Source organism: Dendropsophus ebraccatus, chromosome 10 (assembly GCF_027789765.1).
Source record: "Dendropsophus ebraccatus isolate aDenEbr1 chromosome 10, aDenEbr1.pat, whole genome shotgun sequence".
In the NCBI taxonomy this organism is placed as follows: Eukaryota; Metazoa; Chordata; class Amphibia; order Anura; family Hylidae; genus Dendropsophus; species Dendropsophus ebraccatus.
In genome coordinates, this window is record NC_091463.1 from 90,878,339 (window position 1) to 90,900,175 (window position 21,837).

At 44.0% G+C, this 21,837-nt stretch overlaps 1 protein-coding gene across 1 annotated transcript in view; it reads left to right on the forward strand.

The window, feature by feature from the left end:
* Positions 1–13,911, forward strand: part of LOC138766336 (uncharacterized) — a 34,544-nt gene extending 20,633 nt beyond the window's left edge. The window contains exons 13-22 of the mRNA XM_069943874.1: positions 61–194; positions 1,161–1,255; positions 2,737–2,820; positions 6,946–7,044; positions 7,757–7,809; positions 8,035–8,156; positions 8,866–8,915; positions 8,996–9,094; positions 10,454–10,547; positions 13,810–13,911. Of these exons, the coding sequence (XP_069799975.1) occupies positions 61–194; positions 1,161–1,255; positions 2,737–2,820; positions 6,946–7,044; positions 7,757–7,809; positions 8,035–8,156; positions 8,866–8,915; positions 8,996–9,094; positions 10,454–10,545 (828 nt within the window). The 3' untranslated portion in view covers positions 10,546–10,547; positions 13,810–13,911. The remainder of the gene's footprint in view (positions 1–60; positions 195–1,160; positions 1,256–2,736; positions 2,821–6,945; positions 7,045–7,756; positions 7,810–8,034; positions 8,157–8,865; positions 8,916–8,995; positions 9,095–10,453; positions 10,548–13,809) is intronic.
* The last annotated feature ends 7,926 nt before the right edge of the window (positions 13,912–21,837 follow it).

The window sequence follows — 21,837 nt, forward strand, 5'->3', positions numbered from 1 at the left end:
GAAACATTTGGTATTTATAATATTACCTTATTTTTGTACATTTTTCATTTTTTATCTTAGTCTTTAGGTAAATGGGTCCTGATGGCCACTGCCTATGAAAGCCTGACAACAGCTCTACATCAACAGAATATACATAAAGAAATTACATTTACACTTCAAAATAATGAAGTGCACCAGTCCATCCATTTGCAAAAGTGAGTATGACCTACTGGGAGTAATAGTATCTGAATTATGACTGAGAGTGTACTAAGCTAGAGGGTACCATTTGAGGGTATATGGAAAACACATGGCGACCATATTGGAGTTATGCTACCACATCCCAGCCATATTGGAGTTTTCCTATCAAATGCCTACCATATTAGAGTTATGCTTCCACATGGCAGTCATATTAGAGTTATGCTTCCACATGCCGGCAACATTGGAGGTATTCTTCCACATGGTGGATATATTGAAGTTATGATTCCACATGGTGGCCATATTGGAGTTATCCTACCACATGGTGGCCATATTGGAGTTATTGTACCATATGGTGGCCATATTGGAAGTATTCTACCATATGGTGGCCATATTGGAAGTATTCTACCACATGATGGCAATATTGGAAGTATTCTACCACATGGTGGCCATATGCTATTGGAGTTATGCTTCTACATGGTGGCCATATTGGAAGTATTCTACCTCATGGTGGCCATATTGGAAGTATTTCTACCACATGGTGGCCATATTGGAGTTATCCTTCCACATGCTGGACTCACTGGAGTTATCCTACCACATGGTGGCCATATTGGAGTTATTGTACCACAAGGTGGCCATATTGGAAGTATTCTACCACATGGTGGCCATATTGGAGTTATCCTACCACATGGGACTGGCCCTGGAATCCAGAATAGTCCAGCTGAATCAGGGACAGTTGGAGGTAGATAGATAGATAGATAGGAGATAGATAGATAGATAGGCTACTATACAGATAGTCAGTGGTTTGGATGCAATTTTATAAAAAAAAAAAAAAAAAAGCAGCGTGTGAAATATGAGAAATAAAGGTGAATAAATATGTTCACATTTAAAGGGGTAATAGCAACACTATTCTCAATAGGCCGTGTTGGGTACTGCAGCTAAGTCCTATTTATAAAAATCATAAACCATTAATTATCTCTTTTCAGGCCTAATTTCAACAAAGGATTTATGGGGACAGTTACAGACACCCAAGGCATCGATGCATATGTGGAAGAGACTTCTGGACATGTCCATTTTATAGGTAACGCTGTACAGATTAAGTGTCAACCCAACCGTGGTGCACACTCCCCATAGGAGGACCTGGGATATAATCTACCCAGCTCTGACTTGTATTGTTAAAAAATAAGATTTTGAGGAGCTCCAGCTACCACTAAGGGCACCAGATTGTCTACTACAGGGATGAGGAACCTTCGTCTCTCCATCTGTTGCCTAACTACAATCCTCATCATCGGGGGCGTAGTTAGGAATCCATGAATCCTGCACGTTCCCCCACCACCAACAACCTTCATACTTACAGTACATGACCCGGCACAGTCCTACAAGGCTGGGGAGCTCACGAGTGCTCTGACAACGGAATGCTGTGGGACTGAGCCAAGTCATGTTAGTGTGTGCATCTGGGGCATGACAGGGGGGAGGGGCAGGTCGGGGGTCTGGGGTGCAGTGCTACTTCTGACCACAACAGGGAATGGCAGGGCAGGAAGCCCTACCAGTGGGTGCTGTGAGCTGTAGCTACCATGGAGACAGACCACTGTCTGTCTGCCTCATATATACATATGTACCCCTACATACATTTTAGAGGGGTATATATGAGGGTATTATATACATATAAGAGGGGTATATATGAGGGTATTATATTCATGTGTTTTGCAAAAGAGGCCCAGGCCCCCCTGCCACGCGGGCCCCATAGCGGTTGCATGGTCTGCCTCAAAGGTAGCTATGTCACTGCTTATCATGCCAGGACAGCCTAATTTTAGCTTTGATTGTTCAGGCATGATAGGATTTGCAGTTAAAGTGTAACTGTCATTTATTTGTTTTATTTATTTTTTTTGCGCAGAAATCAGTAGTATAAACGATTTTAAGAAACTCTATAATAGGTTTTATTAGGCAAAAAAGTCTCTTTCTGTACTCAAAAAGCAATCTCCCAGCCACACAGAAATCCTGCTTCTTCTGAAGTGAGGGGGGAGCTAGGAAAACAGTTTTTTGACCACAGAAGGAAACTCTTTTGATAAACAAAACCTATTACAGAGTTTCTTAAAATCGCTTGTACTATAGATATTTGTTTTCAGAAAAATTATCCTGAAATGACAGTTAAGCTTTAAGCAACAGCAGGAGAGCCAAAGGTCGCTCATCTCTGTCCTACAGCATTAGTGATCAACTCTATGGCAGGATTAGGCAGCACTCCCCCCTTTGCAGCCTACACTTCCTTTTGTGATGGGAAACGGGGAAGTTCAGGGTTTCCTGAGCCCCCTCTACAAAGTTTCCCAGAGCATTTACATGATCAGTGGTAAGTGCTATGTGACAACCAAGGAGTCCCAGGAGTCCTGTGGGACCTGACGTGACGCCATATTGTCAGTCTGATGAATAGAAACATTGATGTATATTCACAATTTATGGATATTTTTCAGACTTCACTAATAATTATATTAGAGTTTGTGTGTACAGTCCCCCAGGTAGGATATGTAACACCATTCATCTCACCTGTTATGCCTTCTCTCTCCATAGATTTCCGGCAGAATGAAACCACCGTCCACACAGTGAGCCCCAACTGCAACATTATCTCTAATGAGAAAAGACACCTTCTATACTGTATGTAACCAGTCTACTGTATTATAGTAGTTATATTCCTGTATATAGGAGCAGTATTATAGTAGTTATATTCTTGTATATAGGAGCAGTCAGTATTATAGTAGTTATATTCTTGTATATAGGAGCAGTATTATAGTAGTTATACACAAACTGGAGAGAATGGAACCGCTGCACATCCCATCTATGGCTGATACTAATGCCGCTAGGCCTATATTAAAAATCAACACCAGAGTGTCTGTATATGAATTGATCAAGCCATATTGCCCCGTGTACCACCGCGCAGGTCCTCTGGTCCACACGGGTCCCTACACTAACTCCACACTGTGTCGGTCAGCTACCGCCAACCCCGCAAAGCGTGCACGTGCAGGGGAGGGAGGCCATGGAACGGCCCTGCAACCCCAATGTCACAGGACCAGACCCAAAAAGCCCCACCAAAACCCAGCCAGCACCACCGGCGGGGAAGGCGGGTATGGCTTGATCAATTTATACACAAAATTCTGATGTGATTTTTATTTAGCCTAGGGGCACTAGTATCAGCCATAGGTGTGAGGTGCAGCACTCTTTTTCTTCCCTAAACCGCATTTTGTTTCTCTCTTCTCTCCATGTTTTGCACTCCTCCTGGTGAGACCCACATGACCGCGATTAGCAGGAGACACCTGAGTGCACATGGTTTTAATCCCTCCTGTTTTTTCCCATTCTGTCTGCATCAGCTATGGTGAGTGTAATACCTCATCCAGACTTGTGCTGTTTGGGGGCGACCTTCTCCGCCGGCGGTGCTGGCCGGGTTCTGGTGTGGTGTTTTTGGGTCTGGTCCTGTGGCATGGGGGTCGCAGGGCCGTCCCATGGCCCCCGTTCCCTGACTGTGCGTGCCTGCGGGGTTGGTGGCCACTGACTGGCACGGTGTGGACTTAGTGTAGGGACCCATGTGTATCAGATACCGGCACGAGGTACATGGGGCAGTATGGCTTGATCAATTTATACCCAAAATTCTGATGTGTTTTTTATTTAGCCTAGGGGCACTAGTATCAGCCATAGGTGTGGGGTGCAGCGCTCTTTTTTACCCTGAACCGCATTATAGCAGTTATATTCCTGTATATAGGAGCAGTATTATAGTAGTTATATTCTTGTATATAGGAGCAGTATTATAGTAGTTATATTCCTGTATATAGCAGCAGTATTATAGTAGTTATGCACGAACTGGAGAAAATGGAACGGCTGCACATCCCATCTATGGCTGATACTAATGCCGCTAGGCCTATATTAAAAATCAACACCAGAGTGTCTGTATATGAATTGATCAAGCCATATTGCCCCGTGTACCACCGTGCAGGTCCTCTGGTCCACACGGGTCCCTACGCTAACTCCACACCGTGTCGGTCAGCGACTGCCAACCCCGCAAAGCGTGCACGTGCAGGGAAGGGAGGCCATGGAATGGCCCTGCAACCCCAATGTCACAGGACCAGACCCAAAAAGCCCCACCAAAACCCGGCCAGCACCACCGGTGGGGAAGGCTGCCCCCAAACGACACAAGTATGGATATGGTATTACACTTACCATTGCTGCTCTCACAGAATGGGGAAGACATAGGGTCCAGACATGTGAGCACAGACATATCCTGCTAATTTTGGTCATGTGGGTCTTATAAAGGAGTGCTAGCTGTTCAGAGAGGGAGAACTGTAAAACACGAATTGGAGAGAATGGAACGGCTGCACATCCCATCTATGGCTGATACTAATGCCGCTAGGCCTATATTAAAAATCAACACCAGAGTGTCTGTATATGAATTGATCAAGCCATATTGCCCCGTGTACCACCGCACAGGTCCTCTGGTCCACACGGGTCCCTACGCTAACTCCAGTTAGCAGTCAGTATTATAGTAGTTATTATAGTAGTTATATTCTTGTATATAGGAGCAGTATTATAGTAGTTATTCGAAAAAGGGAGACAAAGAAGCTTGCACTCACCAAAAAACTGCTGCGGTATAGATCCGTTTATTTCATCTTCATAGACGAGAATGGGGAGGGGAAGTGAAGGCAGGGGCGTCCGATGGCTACAGCCGTTTCACGTGACTAATCACGCCTCTTCTGGCCTGGGCCAGAAGAGGCGTGATTAGTCACGTGAAACGGCTGTAGCCATCGGACGCCCCTGCCTTCACTTCCCCTCCCCATTCTCGTCTATGAAGATGAAATAAACGGATCTATACCGCAGCAGTTTTTTGGTGAGTGCAAGCTTCTTTGTCTCCCTTTTTGGAATACTATACACTCTGTTTAAGCACTGCACCCCTATGCTGCACACCGTTAGCCTTACATCCTCCTTGTATACGTCCTAGCTCATGGGCATGTATAATAAGTTACTGGACTTTGGTGCAAACTCAGAATTTCTCTCCCAGTTTTGATTATAGTAGTTATATTCTTGTATATATATGAGCAGTATTATAGTAGTTATATTCCTGTATATAGGAGCAGTATTATAGTAGTATATTCTTGTATATAGGAGCAGTATTATAGTAGTTATATTCTTGTATATATATGAGCAGTATTATAGTAGTTATATTTCTGTATATAGGAGCAGTATTATAGTAGTTATATTATTGTGTATAGGAGCAGTATTATAGTAGTGATGTTTTTGTATATAGGAGCAGTATTATAGTAGTTATTATAGTAGTAGTAGTTTTTGCACTCCTCCTGGTGAGACCCACATGACCGCAATTAGCAGGAGACACCTGAGTGCACATGGTTTTAATCCCTCCTGTTTTTTCCCATTCTGTTTGCTGCAGCTATGGTGAGTGTAATTCCTTATCCAGACTTGTGCTGCTTGGGGGCGACCTTCTCCGCCGGCGTTGCTGGCCGGGTTCTGGTGTGGTGTTTTTGGGTCTGGTCCTGTGGCATGGGGGTCGCAGGGCCGTCCCATGGCCCCCGTTCCCTGACTGTGCACGCCTGCGGGGTTGGTGGCCACTGACTGGCACGGTGTGGACTTAGTGTAAGGACCCATGTGTATCAGATACCGGCACGAGGTACATGGGGCAGTATGGCTTGATCAATTCATACACAAAATTCTGATGTGTTTTTTATTTAGCCTAGCGGCACTAGTATCAGCCATAGGTGTGAGGTGCAGCACTCTGTTTCTTCCCTGAACCGCATTATAGTAGTTATATTCTTGTATATAGGGGGCAGTATTATAGTAGTGATATTTTTGTATATAGGAGCAGTATTATAGTAGTTATATTCCTGAATATAGGGAGCAGAATTATAGTAGTTATATTCTTGTATATATGAGCAGTATTATAGTAGTTATATTCCTGTATATAGGAGCAGTATTATAGTAGTTATATTCTTGTATATAGGGGGCAGTATTATAGTAGTTATATTCTTGTATATAGGAGCAGTATTATAGTAGTTATATTCCTGAATATAGGGAGCAGTATTATAGTAGGTATATTCTTGTATATAGGAGCAGTAGTATAGTAGTTATATTCTTGTACATAGGAGGCAGTATTATAGTAGTTATAGTGGGGTGGAGAAACAGGTAACCTGCACCGCCCTGGATATATACTGAAAAAATGGAGATGGTGTAAGTAATTAAAAAAATTAGGATCACCGCTCAAATAAAGTAGCCAAAAAACAGGGTTCTAGATAAATAATGAAGGCAAAATGGTATGTAGAGAGGAGAAAAACATTTCCAGCACTCACCGATCAGAAGGGAAAGAGCTCATATTTTTCCATATTTATTGGTAGCGGGGATAGGATAGCAGGAGGTGCAGACCACGCTGCAGAGTTACGAACGTTTCAGGCTTCTTAGCCCTTCAACTGGCCCAGGAAACAGCCATGTAAACCAAATAAGTCAGAAAAAACAAAGGTTCGGCCTACATCTATGTAAGTTGTAAACACCAAAAGATATTAACCCAGATACATGAAGCTGAGGCAGTGTATGATCTTACTAGAGAGGCGGGTCCAGCACAGGGAGGAACACTGGGTAACATCTTTCTGGTTTTAATCTAATCCTCATTAGTAAAAATCCAAAGCAAGACGAAAAAAATACTAAAAAGTTTTTCATATAAGCATCCTAGGGATAAACTGACATGTTTCACTTTATTATCTCCTATTTCTATATATACTGCAATTACAGGTCGTGAAAACCAAGTGCCTACTCTCAGCGAACTGATTCAGTTTGTAAGTTTTTCGACTTGCCGGGACTTCAACAAGATTTTGATTCACTCATCCTTAGGTGAGTATCAAACTCCGGGCAGACTCCTGGGGGTGGGGAAGATAAAAAGTCCAACTTTTGCACCATCACATGTAGCTATGTACAATCCATCATTTAAAGGGAATCAGTCAGCACCCGGGCCCTACCAGAGGTGCTGACAGTGTGCTGTAGCTGTCAGTCCCCTAGTGAGCATGGTGCCTTTTGGTAATTTGTCCTTGGAGTGGACAAATGCACAATTTCAGGCCTCCTACTGTAATGAAGAGTCAAAGAGGAGTTGAGGCCCAGTGTTTGTGCTGCACCTTAGTACACCTCATTTCTCCTTCCTCCTCCCTCTTCTTCATGTGCTCGCTTAGCTGTCAGTCAGTATCTTCCAACAAAAGACTGATCTGCAATCAGAGACACTGGCTTACAGCTGAGCGAGGAGGAGGTTGGGAAGCAGAGTTTATTCCTGAAGGAGAGGGAGGTAAAGCAGTGGTAAGGCGTGCCAGAGTGTTGCACAAATGCTTAGCCACAACTCCTCTTTGACTCTTCAGTAAAGTAGTAGACTGGAGACATATGGAGTGCATATTCCACTTCACGAACAAAATACTAAAAGGCACCATGCTCACTAGGGGACTGCCAGCTAAAGCACACTGTCACCACCTTGGCTAGAGCCCAGGTGCTGACAGATTCCCTTTAAGTCCAAAACATAAAGAATTATCACATCTCAGATTGCCTTTGTTTTATTTTTCAGCAACTTCCTGCTCTGAGATTCCTGCTGAAGTCAGTGACCTAGATGTGGAGAAGGTAATGTTACCGCAATGTAATATAGTCCAAGGCATGCCTGAATCTCTATGTGCAGTCACTACCAATGCTATTTTCAGCCAAAATAACAGATTTTACTTCAATTTAACAGATGTTTAGAAATAACGCCATAATTCAAAATGACAGACATTCAAACAAACGGTCGTGAAATGGCCAAATAAAGCCATTGTGTGGTCAGGTTATGTGGTGCATTTTATTTCCCATCAGATTGCCGGTAAATGGAAGCTCACTGCTGTTGCCTCCAATATTACAGAAAATAATAAGAGGTTTCCACACTGGATACGATTTACTGTGAAGAATGGAGAGGTGACACTCACAGAGGGCACCTGGTAAGAGACACAATCTAGGTTTGCAACAGTAATGTATTTGATTTAGAAGAGGACAACTCATGGCACAGCCAATGCTAAACCAGCCTTTTGAAAACTTTTAGTCACAATTTATTTCAGGTATGTCTATGCCATGCCCTAGAAACCAAATGTTTCCAGTTGGTGGCACCATATCTCATGGTGTTGCCACTCTTGTGGAAATAAGTAACGTTCTAAACCACTAAGATGGTCCCATTATGATATCAATAGGGTGCTGCCTCAAAAGCAGCCTCTAAAGGACACCTCCCTGACACCATCATAGCTATAGTGGTCCACCAACGTCTTGTCCATTATGAAGATCTACTAAATATGGGAAAGATATGTAATTATAATACAAAATGTACCCAATACAGTCACCCCATAGGAGATGTTAAAGGGGCACTCTGGCATGAGAAAACTTATGATACCATGCTGCATATTGGTTCAGCGAGCTCGGGATCCTTCAGCGGGGGACTTAGAGATACTGACGGAGGATATTGGGGAAGCTTGGTGAGGGAAGAATAGCTTCTATGTTATTTTCTATATAACAGCAGCTATAAATATTAGGTTTTCTCACACCAGAGTACCCCTTCATATTAAGATTTTATGCAATTTACCGAGAAACTGAAATAATTTGAATTGTTTCTAAAGATTTTAAATGGAACAAATTACATCTATTGTGATATCATTGCAGGACGGGTACAGTCAAGAAGATAGGAAATAATCGACTTCAATATACCAAAGGTAAGGACCATCTCACAGAACATCTCCCGAGATCATTGCATATACTGTTCCTGCCTCACAAATTGTTGGGTATTTCCCAGATGATGGACAAGTAAAGGAAATGAAATTTCACGAACCTCTGGGAGACTCCCTTCTGATCTCTTCTGAAGTTGGTGGAAAGACCTCCTTGGCTCTCCTCTGTAAGTGTCTGTAAGAGTTTTCTGCGTCAAAACAAACTACCAAAGGTGGAAGGATGATTTTTTGTAAATCTAATAACGTATTTCAGTGTGTTGAATGCCACTTTTTATCACTAGTTTATGGCATTTTTTTTTCTTTTCATTTTACAATGCACGAACCCGGTCATTTCGTTTTCCTCAATTAATGAAAATACATAATGCAATATTCTGGGATTTACATCAAATTCACAAAAACATCGGGGGGGGGGGGCTATTTTTGAGGCTCCCAATGAAAGTAATCAGGTGTGGAGCTAGAGTCCCATGTGACCCAGGTTAAATTTTAAAAGGGGGGGGGGGTACCGTCATGAATGCTACTTTGGCGCAGTCCTTGGTGCGTAAGGTACGACCTAGACTGCGCTTTTGGCCATGACTTTTCACCTATTCTGTGTTTAGTTTGCCTTTGTTTGTACCCAGTCTGAACTCTGTCTTATGTCTTCTGTTCTGCTAATTGTTTTCCCCGCCCCACCCGTGTCTGTTTTGCTAGTTTCCTCTGATCAGGTAACGGTTAACCTGGTTTTGCCTCTGTGATTGACAGCTGCTTCCTCCAATCACCTTTTGGACTGGGTTCCTGGTCTCCTATTCTCCTATTCATCTCTGTTTCTGCCTGTGCCTGGCCGGTGCTTGTGGATTCTGTTTCCTGGTATCTCCTTACTCCTGCTTTGTATCTTTGACCTCCCTTGCTTGCCGCCTGCCCCTGACTTTATTGCCTGTTTGACTACGCCTTTGGATCCTGATTTTGTACTTTTGCTGCCTGATCGCTGTGACCCGGATTGCTGACTATTCTTATTGTGTTTGTTTGTCTTGTGTTTTGTTTCACATATCCAGGCCAGGGACCGCTGCCCAGTTGCCCGCTGCCATTTTAGGGCAGATAGCGGCAAGTAGGCAGGGAGAGTGGGCGGGGCTGAGCTTAGCGCTCACGGTCTCTGTGTGTTTGATGCGACTGGTCCTGACAGTAGTCCTTTTGTACCCCCTTCAGTGTATTTTTGTTCTTTTGTGCCCCCACCTAGTAGTTAGCCACTTTTGTGCCCACTAACGGTAGTTAGCCCCTTTGTGTCCCCTTTGCCATAACAAGAATTAAGAAAAAAATAATAATGACCTCTGTTTGTCAGCTGATCCTGAACGCCAGGGCATCCAGATGGCAATCATCATGTTTTTACGCTTTAAGTGGGCCGTGGGGGTGGTACTGTTAGGGCACCACCACTTGGAGTTACTTTTACACCATGGGACCTTTAGAGATTTTTTTCGCTTCTTGATGCACTGGGCCTTTGATTAGATATCTGTCCTCTGTAATCTATTGATTTTTTTCTATCACATTTATTACAGCTAAATCCAACCATGAGAGACCAATAGCTCTCCTAAAGTTTAGACACCTTGCAGCCTGTATGTTTATCCCTGTGGTATTCTGGGAGGACTAGAGGTAAGAACTGGTTGGGCGGTGGTGCCAATTCAGTGGTATTCCCCAAGATTAAAGGATATCCCCTATAAACAGAATATACAATGGTGTAGCAACGAATACGCTTGATCATTTCTCCATTTACTGTCTACAGCAGTGATTTTCAACCTTTTTTGAGCCGCGGCACACTTTTTATACTTAAAAAATCCCGGGGCACACCACCAACCAAAATGGCACAAAATGACACTAAAACAGAACATATTATACATATAGTTCACGGAGTTCACTCTTGGGGGTTTTAAATCAGCTTCTTATCACCACAAGAGCTGCTTTTTAAGCCCTCAAGAGTGACATATGCCGGGCAGAGATCCTTTCAATAAATTATTCATTTTAAAAAAGTGAAATAAAAAAGGATAACCCCCTCATATATACAATCCCATGTAACCTCATACATACAGTGCCATTTATTCCCATATATATATATATATATATATATATATATATATATATATATATATATATATATAACAGTCCCATGAAAACTCATACATACAGTCCCACGTATATGAGCACATAATTATCAGCACCATATACTGTGGTGATGTGCACTGTATAGCCACAGTATATGGTGCTGATAATTATGTGGCTCATATAACTGCAGTATAAAGGGGTACAATGAGATGTACTATGGCCATGAGGCCAGAGTACAAGTGCCCCCTGCTTTGCCCTCATACAGTAATAATGCCCCCTGCAGTATGCCCCATATAATAATAATGCCCCCTGCAGTATGCCCCCATATAATAATAATGCCCCCTGCAGTATGCCCCCATATAATAATAATGCCCCCTGCAGTATGCCCCCATATATTAATAATGCCCTCTGCAGTATGCCCCCATATATTAATAATGCCCTCTGCAGTATGCCCCCATATATTAATGCCCCCTGCAGTATGCCCCATATAATGCCCCCTGCAGTATGCCCCCATATAATGCCCCCTGCAGTATGCCCCCATATAATGCCCCCTGCAGTATGCCCCCATATAATGCCCCCTGCAGTATGCCCCCATATATTAATGCCCCCTGCAGTATGCCCCCATATAATGCCCCCTGCAGTATGCCCCCATATAATGCCCCCTGCAGTATGCCCCCATATATTAATGCCCCCTGCAGTATGCCCCCATATATTAATGTCCCCTGCAGTATGCCCCCATATAATGCCCCTTGCAGTATGCCCCCCATATAATGCCCCCTGCAGTATGCCCCCATATATTAATAATGCCCTCTGCAGTATGCCCCCCATATATTAATGTCCCCTGCAGTATGCCCCCATATAATGCCCCTTGCAGTATGCCCCCCATATAATGCCCCCTGCAGTATGCCCCCATATAATGCCCCCTGCAGTATGCCCCCATATATTAATGCCCTCTGCAGTATGCCCCCCATATATTAATGTCCCCTGCAGTATGCCCCCATATAATGCCCCTTGCAGTATGCCCCCCATATAATGCCCCCTGCAGTATGCCCCCATATAATGCCCCCTGCAGTATGAGAATATGCACCAATAGTTTTAAAAAAAACAAAACAACAAACCATCATACTCACCTAATCGGCGCTGTGTGTTCTCCCTCCTCTTCAGGCTCCGTCCTGTGAGCCGCGGCGACTGAACCTCCGGCAGGCGTGATGACGTCACATCATCACGCCTGCCGGAGAGGTCACGTCCCGGCCTCCCATAGGCTGCTGGCATGAAGTGCCGCGGCCTATGGGAGTCAATGTCAGAGCAGGACGCTGACAGGTCCTGCTCTGACATTGTGCGCGATTGAATGTTTCGCCCGCTCACTGTGTGAGCGGGCGGAACATCAATCCATCGGCATATCCCTAGAAGCTGCGCGGCCGCAGCTTCTAGGGATATTAAAGGGACAGTTTCTAATTTCCGACCGGGATCCCGCGGCACAGCTGGCGGGTTCTCACGGCACACCAGTGTGCCGCGGCACCCCGGTTGGGAAACGCTGGTCTACAGGATGTATTGACATTGCTGAGCACTGAACCTAACAATGCTGACACTCTATTGCCTTGAGTAACAATTGACCTCCATTCTCGTGATTGGTGGGGATCCCAGCAGTCGGAGTTATCAGTTATTATGTACTGTAGATGAGGGTTAAAGTTGACATTAATAACTATTGGTTATTAGTAGTAAAGCTCTAATACTGCATTGATCTAGTACTGCATTTATTAATTTGTATTCGCTTAGAAGATTTCGCTTTCCAGAAGATTTAAAGGGGTTATCTAGCATTAGAAAAACATGACAGCACCACTCTTGTATCCAGTTCAGATGTGGTTTGCAATTAAATGTGTCATCAGTAAATGACGTATTGTTTAAATAATGTTTTTATTAATGTTTTATTTAATGTTAAACTAATCTTGCAGTTTTCGTTCTCACCACTGGAACTAAAACTGTACAGCATTGCAGCATCATGTGACACCTGTAGATGGAGGAGACAATAGCAGCTCCCTGTGGAATGACCTCTTCACAGGTCACAAGGAGCGCTCAGTAATGTTTCCCATTCATGATAAGGGGACAGAGTCTGTCTATTGTAGACTCTATGTCCATGAGTCTTGCTGTAAAGCATGTCACTAAATGCTGTTATTAACAGATCAGATAAGATGGCCGGCCCCATAACAATGTACAACAAGTGAAATAAAAAAAATACAGTAACAAAATTGAAACAGTTTGAACAATTTTTAGCATCTGACTCCTTAAAGAGGTACTCCAGCGGGGGGGGGGGGGGGGGGGCACTTTTTTGCTGGGACCGGGGCGGGGGTGGCTGAGGAAAAAGACGTCCACTCACCTCCCCGGTTCCAGCGGTGGGTCCCGCATCGCTTCTTCCGGCTGCTTCCTGGTGTCTGACGCCGCCCGAGACGCTACGTCTCAGGTCCGCTCAGCCACTCAGTGAAGGAGGATCTGAGCGGACTTGACACGGATCCCGCCTCCTTCACTGAGTGGCTGAGCGGACCTGAGACATGCAAAACCCCACGCAAACTGCAGACAAGAGAGGTGCTGTCTCTGGAAGAAAGAGGGCATGTTTTTACAGCACTGGATAACCCCTTTAACTATTGTTAAGTTTTTAATAAAGCGTTTTAGTGGAAAACATTGTGGGATGTAGAATACTGGGCGGTTCCTCAAGGCACAACAGCAACTAACCAATGAACCCCTCACTACACCCAGACCACCAGGGATTAGGAAATGGATGAAAGAGAATTTACATTGGTCTTTTTGTATTTGGTTCTAGATAAAATATCTTCAAGCTTAAAGTTGCAAGAGGCATTGTGACACCTGCTGTGCCCTACAAGGATCTTGGTGATGGTGGTAGAATAAAGATCATTTCTGAGTATCCGGACTGGACTATTATTTGTATAAAAACATGAACGAAATCAATGGAAGTGACCTCATAAAAGGGTATTATTTGGAACAGGTTACAGGATAGGCCATAAAAATCCTGCCAGTTGGCTGTCTGCTCGGACGCGCGCAGGAGACGGAGTTCCTCTGGCTGAATACACTTACAATGCATCTCCTGCTTGCAGGATTTTTGTGGCGTAACCTGCCGCCTGCTCCAAATGATAGGTACACTTTAAACTAATATCAGCGGTAGCGCCCTCTGCTGTTCCTTGTTCTGCTGATTTTTGGGTCCACCTTCTGCAGCCTGCACTGGTGGTCACACATGTTCAGTTGCTAGCCTTCTCACTATGCATTGAAACCCAAGTAGAAATTTGTGCATCATACGTTTCTTTTATGGACTTCCAAAAGTCTGTATAGCTAAAGAGTAAGAACCAGTACTACATGTACTCAATTGTTTGTCTCAGTGTACATGTACAGGCTTATAGGAGTGTATGACACTCAGATAAGAAACATAGACTAGTAGAGATAGTGGGATAGAAAACTTTAGGAGAAATTAGATCCTGTATCAAAATGTTTTAGGGAGATGTCTAGAGTGGTGTGTGAGGGACCCCTTTCTATTCAGGTCAGTGAAGGTAACCAGGAGTGGTTAACTAGGTGAGCTTGGGAAATTACATATTGACTGCCATACACTCGGGCACATAGTCCACATTGCTTTCCACCGACAGAAAGTGGAGAGACCGGGACTGCACCACTGCATGTTGCTTCCCCCTGCACCCAAGAAGAGATGTCTCAGCTGGACCTACAGTACCTGCAGTTATTGGCCGAGAAGGGGTGCCTCTGGTTACGTAGGGAGGTCCTGTCCAACATCTCTTCCGCAACAACCAGCAGGGGATCAGAACAAGGTGTAATAGGAGGTGCTTGGGAACAGGGTAGGTAGGTATCACATTTTTCTTTTTTACACTAAATCTAACAACATTTAGAAAACAAATTTGTACTGAAATACCCCTTTAAATACACAACTGCTTTTGAACTGATCTCTATTTAGGCCCAGCCAAACGGTTGATCAATGCAGCTTAAAGAGACTCTGTCAGCAGGTTTATGGTGTCCTATCTCAGGGTAGTATAAACTAGTGACAGGGAAACTAAACAGAATGATGTATCACTTACATTGTTCTGTGCAGCTGATTCGGAGATATTCTCCTGAATAACATGGACAATTAGTAGTCATCTCCATTATGTGCATGAGCCCAGTAATCCTGGATATTCATGAGAAGCAGAAAACTCCACCCACCAGCTGCTGATTGGCTGTTATCTATGCCCACTGTGTATAGGCAGTGAACTGTCAATGAGCAGCTGAAGGGCGTGGGAGGGGTGTGGCAAGAATCCTACTCTCCTGCATATTAGGAGAACGGCTAAACAGAATGCTGTAAGTAATACACCGATCTGTTCAGTATTTATATTACTAGTATATGCTGTCCTCATTTAAGGCGGAATAAACCAAGTAACAGATTCCCTTGAACTCCCAGTCTCTAACACAGCACCTTTAACAAGCACATTTACACTGATCGCCTGACACGAGATGGTCGAGGGCTTGACTCTCCAGGATCCTTCACACAGCAAAGTGATATATTAACATGAAGAACATCAACAATCTAGAGCAGCAGCTGGTATAACCCGAAGTGCAACAAAATGTGGAGCATGGACTTCCTCCCAACTGGGGCACGGCAACAGCAAGACTATCATTTACATCTTTTTTTTTTTTTTTTTACAGTAGATCAATGGACGCCTGTGGCAACAAATCATTGAAGATAAATTTAGGTCTAATGAAGTAATTTAGGTTAACTTGAAGATCTATAAAAAAAAGGCCACAAGGTGTCAGCAGAGATTTATTCCAGATAAGTGATGGTCAGAAGATTCCTGCTAATAAAAGCCAGTGAGAGAGAGAGTCCGAGACTTCAGAAGAGACTGTATTGAGAGAGATAAATTCCGGCCTGTCAGTGCACATCTGTCAGCAGCCCCGATTTCTCAGGTTGATGATGTATACACGTTTTATAAAGCACAATTGTGAACCTAGCCTAGGGCAAGGTTTACACTATGTAAAAATGATGGCCGTCTTTCATAACAACGGCCGTTATTATGTAAATAACATCATTTTTAAAATCCTGGACTTTTTTTTTTTAATTAAAGACAGCCATCATTTTTACAACACTTGAGTAGTCTTGTCATTGCTACTGCAATTCATCCTCACCCTAATTCTCAGATACATGCGCTGTCTCCTTCTAGTCCTGGCTCCACAGGCTCCGGAATAAGCTGAGGCCTAGTAATGGTCATAGGACTACTGGCCATGTTCACACATAGTATTTCCATCAGTCAGTTTTTTTGTACCACAACCAGGAATGGGTTAAAAACAGAAAAATTGGGCAACTCTTTCCATCATAATTTTGGCCTGTCAGTTCCACTCCTGATTTTGGTTAAAAAAAACAGACTGACAGAAATACACTGTGTGAACACAGCCCTTTACAGATGAGCGCACACGCTTGTTTATTAGACTACAGTATATGAGTTCTTTACTTGACAACTAGGCATAACACACAAAAAATAGGGTTTCATTCAGCTTCACTGGAAAGGCACGGTCTTAAATATTTGCAAAAAATAACCTTCAAGGGGTCTCCCTATCTCAGTTTGTTATCCACTACCCATACTATAGGAACTAAAACACTGACCTCTGGGGGTCCCACTGACCCCCGAGAATGGAAGCACAATTCCAAGACCCATAACACTTGTATCTTTTGTTAGTGCAGTGTCCTAGAGAGGGGTCCCCCGGTTTTTTCTAAACAAGTTTTAGGTCGGTACCATATATGTGTATAACCTCTGAGACTGTAGTCTATAGTACGCATCTCCCACCACTAGATGTCACTATTCTACTGTACGGCTGATAGCTAAAAGTGTATGTACAAGGGTTGATTGATGTCTCGTTTGTTGATTGTGTATTTCCTGGCACTGTCTTCTAATATTTTGCTAACCAATCCCTAAGCTGTGAGCTTCTACCTATCACACATGGTTATCTTAAGTGTATTACCCAATCAGATCCCCTTCTATTAGCTCTATATATATAGTGAGGTGGGACTACTAGACCCTAGAGCACCGCGTGGAGCTGTGGTGAGGGCGTGACTGACCTATTCACGCTGAGGGACTGTCTTCTCTACTTCTTACTACTCTACTACTATATAAAAAATTTGGACAGTTGCGGGCCAAGCTTCATATGTATTGCAGTGTTCTTGCACTGTCAGGGACGCATCAATGTCACTGCGGCATGTACTGCCTCTGATGCATGGACCGAGCTGTCCACAGAACTTACCTCTATGTCATATCTATAGTTCACCATAGACACTCCACTTTTATAACACCTAATACCCACCTATATACAAGCTCCCAATCCATAGTGCCCAAAATTTAAACAATGTCCCCTTCTGTAGCCCATCCGATATTAGTAATGCCATAATAGTGCCCTATATAGTAGTCAGCCTTCCTGAATAGTGCCCCACGTAGTACTTGGCGCAGGCAGCGTGTGTGATGATGTCACCACGTTGCCTGTGCCACAACACAGTGCTCACTTCTAGGCAGCACGCAGTGTTAGGCCTGAAGCCTAGAATTAAGTTGTAATAGAAGGCAGCACCGCATCCCGACAGAGGCGGCGTGGTGACATCATTACACACGCTGCCTGCGCCAGGTGCATCCTGCAGAGTAATTAATTGTAACACTATCTGGGGAGACTGATTACTATATGGGGCACTATAGAGCAGGGCATAGTACTATACGGGGCACTATAGAGGGGGGCATAGTACTATATAGGGCGCTATTGAGGTGCGTCTTGCAGAATACTATAATATGAGCAGTCCAGGTGGCCATACAGACCGGACACATTATAATTAGCTGATTTCCTCTGTGAGCCAAAAAGAACATAAACTATTACAGGCAGCATTATGATCTAGGAAGGTGTGCTGGCCCACTAGCCCTTGTGGAGCTGATTTAGGTATGAATCCATCCTTGCAGATCATGTATACCCATAAATGCTAATTTTCTTCCCTGGATGGATGGGATATTCTAGCAAGATCCAACATTTGCTGGAAGAGCATGACTAAGACTTCAAATGCAACAAAGAAGTCAGGTTGCCATTGGTCAGGGTAGCTTTGCCGCTGCTAGGTCACTGGGGAACTTGTCATGGTAGCCTGGAGTAGCGTTGGTATCCACCTCCGGTCAGACAGGCACTGGTGGGGCTGTGAGTGCAAAAGAGAAAACAAAGGAGGGAGGACAGAAAAAGGAGGGAAAAAGGCCTGCACCTGTGATAGGGGGGAACCAAACATGTGACAAACAGCAGTTAACCCAATGCTCCCTTCAGCCGTGCTCAATACATACAGTAAGTACAACAGCGACACCTAGTGGGGAAAAACACGTAGTACATCCTGACTTCATCCCACTACTACTTTGCCCAGGTGCAATAAAACTTATACGAATACTACCTTGGCCTCCTAACTCTACAGACAAATTTGAGCATCTGTGGGACCACCACGATGTTCATGTACTCTCTATGGATCGCATCCCTATGGAGAGGGGGCATGAGGAGGAGGAGGCAGAGGGGCCTGAGGAGGCAGGGGTTCCGGGTGATGTGCCTGCAGTAAGAGTAAAAGTGAAAGTAAGGGATTGTGCCGGCCCCTAGTGGAGCAAAGAATCTGCCGCCTGAGGCAGAAAGCTCACTCTGCCTCATGGCAGAAACGGCCCTGGCTAAAGCAACCTGTGACACCTACCAGGACCTTTTTAAATCACCCTCGGCCCATTCAACTGTTCATGCTGCACATGTCTGTTACCCTGGATATTTGGTGTCATAATAATGTGATCTCTGTTGGTTCTCTGGCTCATACAGATGCAGAAGACCCTGTAGCACTGTAAATATTTCAACAGTCTAGAAAAACAAGGTTTGTACATAAAGTCTTGCAAACACTGATAGTTACACTGTGTTAATTCAAACCTGTTGACGCTGGATCAATTACAACAGCCTGGTGTATGACATTGCGATAAATACCTGGCCTAGAGAGAACCATCTTTAGAATTAAGACCTACATGTGGATACAGTATACTGCGGTCAGTGTGATGCCATTAACAGGGGCAGAAGTCTGACAACCTCCATTGGCAAATATAATAAAACATAAATCTGGGAGCTTATATACTATTAGGTGCTCAAAAATACATGTAGTAATATACTATTTGTAGACATTGCAGGTGCCAGGGATTAAGAGACATTTCACTGCTCATATTACCGCTGTAATTACACCACTGCAGTAGCAGCAGTCTGCGGTGCTGTTGGCCAGGGTAGCTCTGGCAGTGTTGTGGCTGCTAAGTAGGTGTGGGTCACTTGGGCACTTGTCCGAGGAGTCTGGAGTGGTGTTGGTACCCACCCCCGGTAAGACAGGCAATAGCTTAACCAAAATGACATCCGTCTACTGAGGTATTTTTTCAAAGCAATACAAGACAAGGATTTTGTAACTGCAGGTGCAGATGAGAGGTAAAAAAGGTTGTAACAGCGGAAGTGAGACTAGGGGAGCGTCTTGAGGGCGCTGCCCAATTTAGCTGTGTAAGCTGCCAGGATAGCTTAGTTGAAAGAAGAAAAAGAAACTCATACACACGTATCTGACTGCCTAATGCCCTACAGTGTCGGGATACCCGTCCTAGAAGGGTAGTATGAGGCCCCAGCTCACTGCGCTAGGTGAAGCAGACTTTCCAAAACCTTTCAGAAAACCGTGCATTACAGCAGGATATGTAGGCAAATGACAGCTTTGTCCTTCTGCTGTCAGTTCCACAGGGTATACTGCCATGTGTAGTGTTGAGTGTATCCCTGGCTTGGACAAGATGATCCTCAGAGGACGTTCTGTCCTTCTGAGGGTCTAGCACTGCATGCTAGTGATAATTACTTGCATAAAGAAATACGGTTAAGTTTCTTGGTCCCTGACAAGGGTCCTGGCCTAAGCCAGGCCCTGGCTTCACTGTAGCAGGAACTGCGTCTGTGTTGCTCTCTTTTACAGAACTGACTACTGAACTAAGTCTCCCTGTGATTGGTAGGGCTGTCTCTGCAAAAGGAAGAAAGAAGGAGATAGGATAGAAAAAGGAGGGAGACATGTGACACAAAACATACTAAGGTACCAAATATACTAGCAAGTCAAATATAACAAAATTATATGCAATCAGGCTTAAGCAGAGGCCCCTGTGAAATATGTTGTATGAATACACACACGGTAATTTTAACAGCTCAGATATGCCGACCACCATATACCTACCAATCCCCTGAATAAACGGGAACCAATATGTATGGGTGCTTCTCATGGGCGCTTGAGAAGTAGCACAGCAGCTCACAATCTTATAAACTATTTACACTGTTTCTTAAACCACAAATGACAATATAACAAGACATATGGCCGAGTATGCTGTGATGTTCCTTACACAATATAATGTGGCCTGTCACAGACAATAGCCCTGACTTAACTATATACAGGCCCAATATCTGTCCCAGAAAGTTTAGCGTGCACACTAGTGACCCAGGTCTCCTTTAGATGGTTGCTAAACGTGGGAGTCCCTCTTGCCAAAGTTCTGTAGCAAAGATGGTGGTTGTTTCTCTTTACAACTGGATTTGACACAGCTCCTATGGCTGTCTCAGCGAATCTCTCAACAGGACCCAGTCACAGACTAGTATAGCTGCTCTCCACAGCAGTTGGGGGTCCCAGAAGATATATGCTTCACATAGATGGCATCAGGTCTGTCAGTCTACACCTACTACAGCCCGCCCTCTCAAAATGGCTGCTCCGGACCTCCCTCAGCTCCTCTTTCTTCTTCCCTCAGGTCACATCTTCCAACTGTAAGGTTTGTCTCCCTTGACAACAGCACAGCCTTAACAACACAGGTTGTGTACTGCAAAACAGCGACATCTTGTGGCCAAATGCAGAATGTCAGTTTAAAACCATATATTATATATATTACTATACACAGTTACATCTCTCCGGTTGTTTTACCCTCTCACAACACCACTATAAGTACCCTCCATGGTACATAGAAAAAAACTGAAATTGGCAGCTGCCAATAACAACAAAGCACTTACTCTTACTCTGCTATATTATGACATAGTTATGGAGAAAGTGTACTGGACTGAACAGACTGTGCGTTACAGCCGATAATCGCTTTGTGTAATAAAAGGCAACAATCATTATCTTTTAATCTCTTTCAACAAGCGGCAATGATAGCAATGATTTACTGCCATTACTTTGTGTAATAGGAGCGGTGGCAGCAGACCACCACTATCTCCTATGGGCTGCCCGGACAACTTAGCGATCGCCCGGGCAGTCCTCACAGCCCCCTACACTCTGTTCCCAACGACAGGTTGGTGCTCGCTTGCTCCTGCTGATTGCCCTGTGTAATAGGGGCTTTAAAAGACACTACTCAGGCTTCACAAGAATGTGAACAGTAAAATAAATGGAAGAGGAAGAAAGAATGAACATGGCAAAGATCAATATGGGCTCTGTGTTTGTTTTCTTTTTACAAAGATTCAATGAACCATGGACAAATATCACACCTCCTGGTTATTAATAGTTAAGATGGGGTCCCTGGGAATTGGATCTCCTTTCACCAATGGTCCCATTGCACATGCATGGTACTTCAAGTTCCCTCCTTTCCTTTGGCCCATGGGGTAGTGTGGTGTCCCACCATGGATGTTCTTTTCTCTCATACACCTGTCGCAAAAGTTTCTTACTCCAGATTTAGTGATGATTTAGCGCGCTTTGGAGTTTCACCACAAAATGTCAGTATTTTATATGTATGTTCTTATGTACTGCATAGCTGAGGTTAGGAAAGGGTTATTGCTTTATGTGTACCATGTGTTT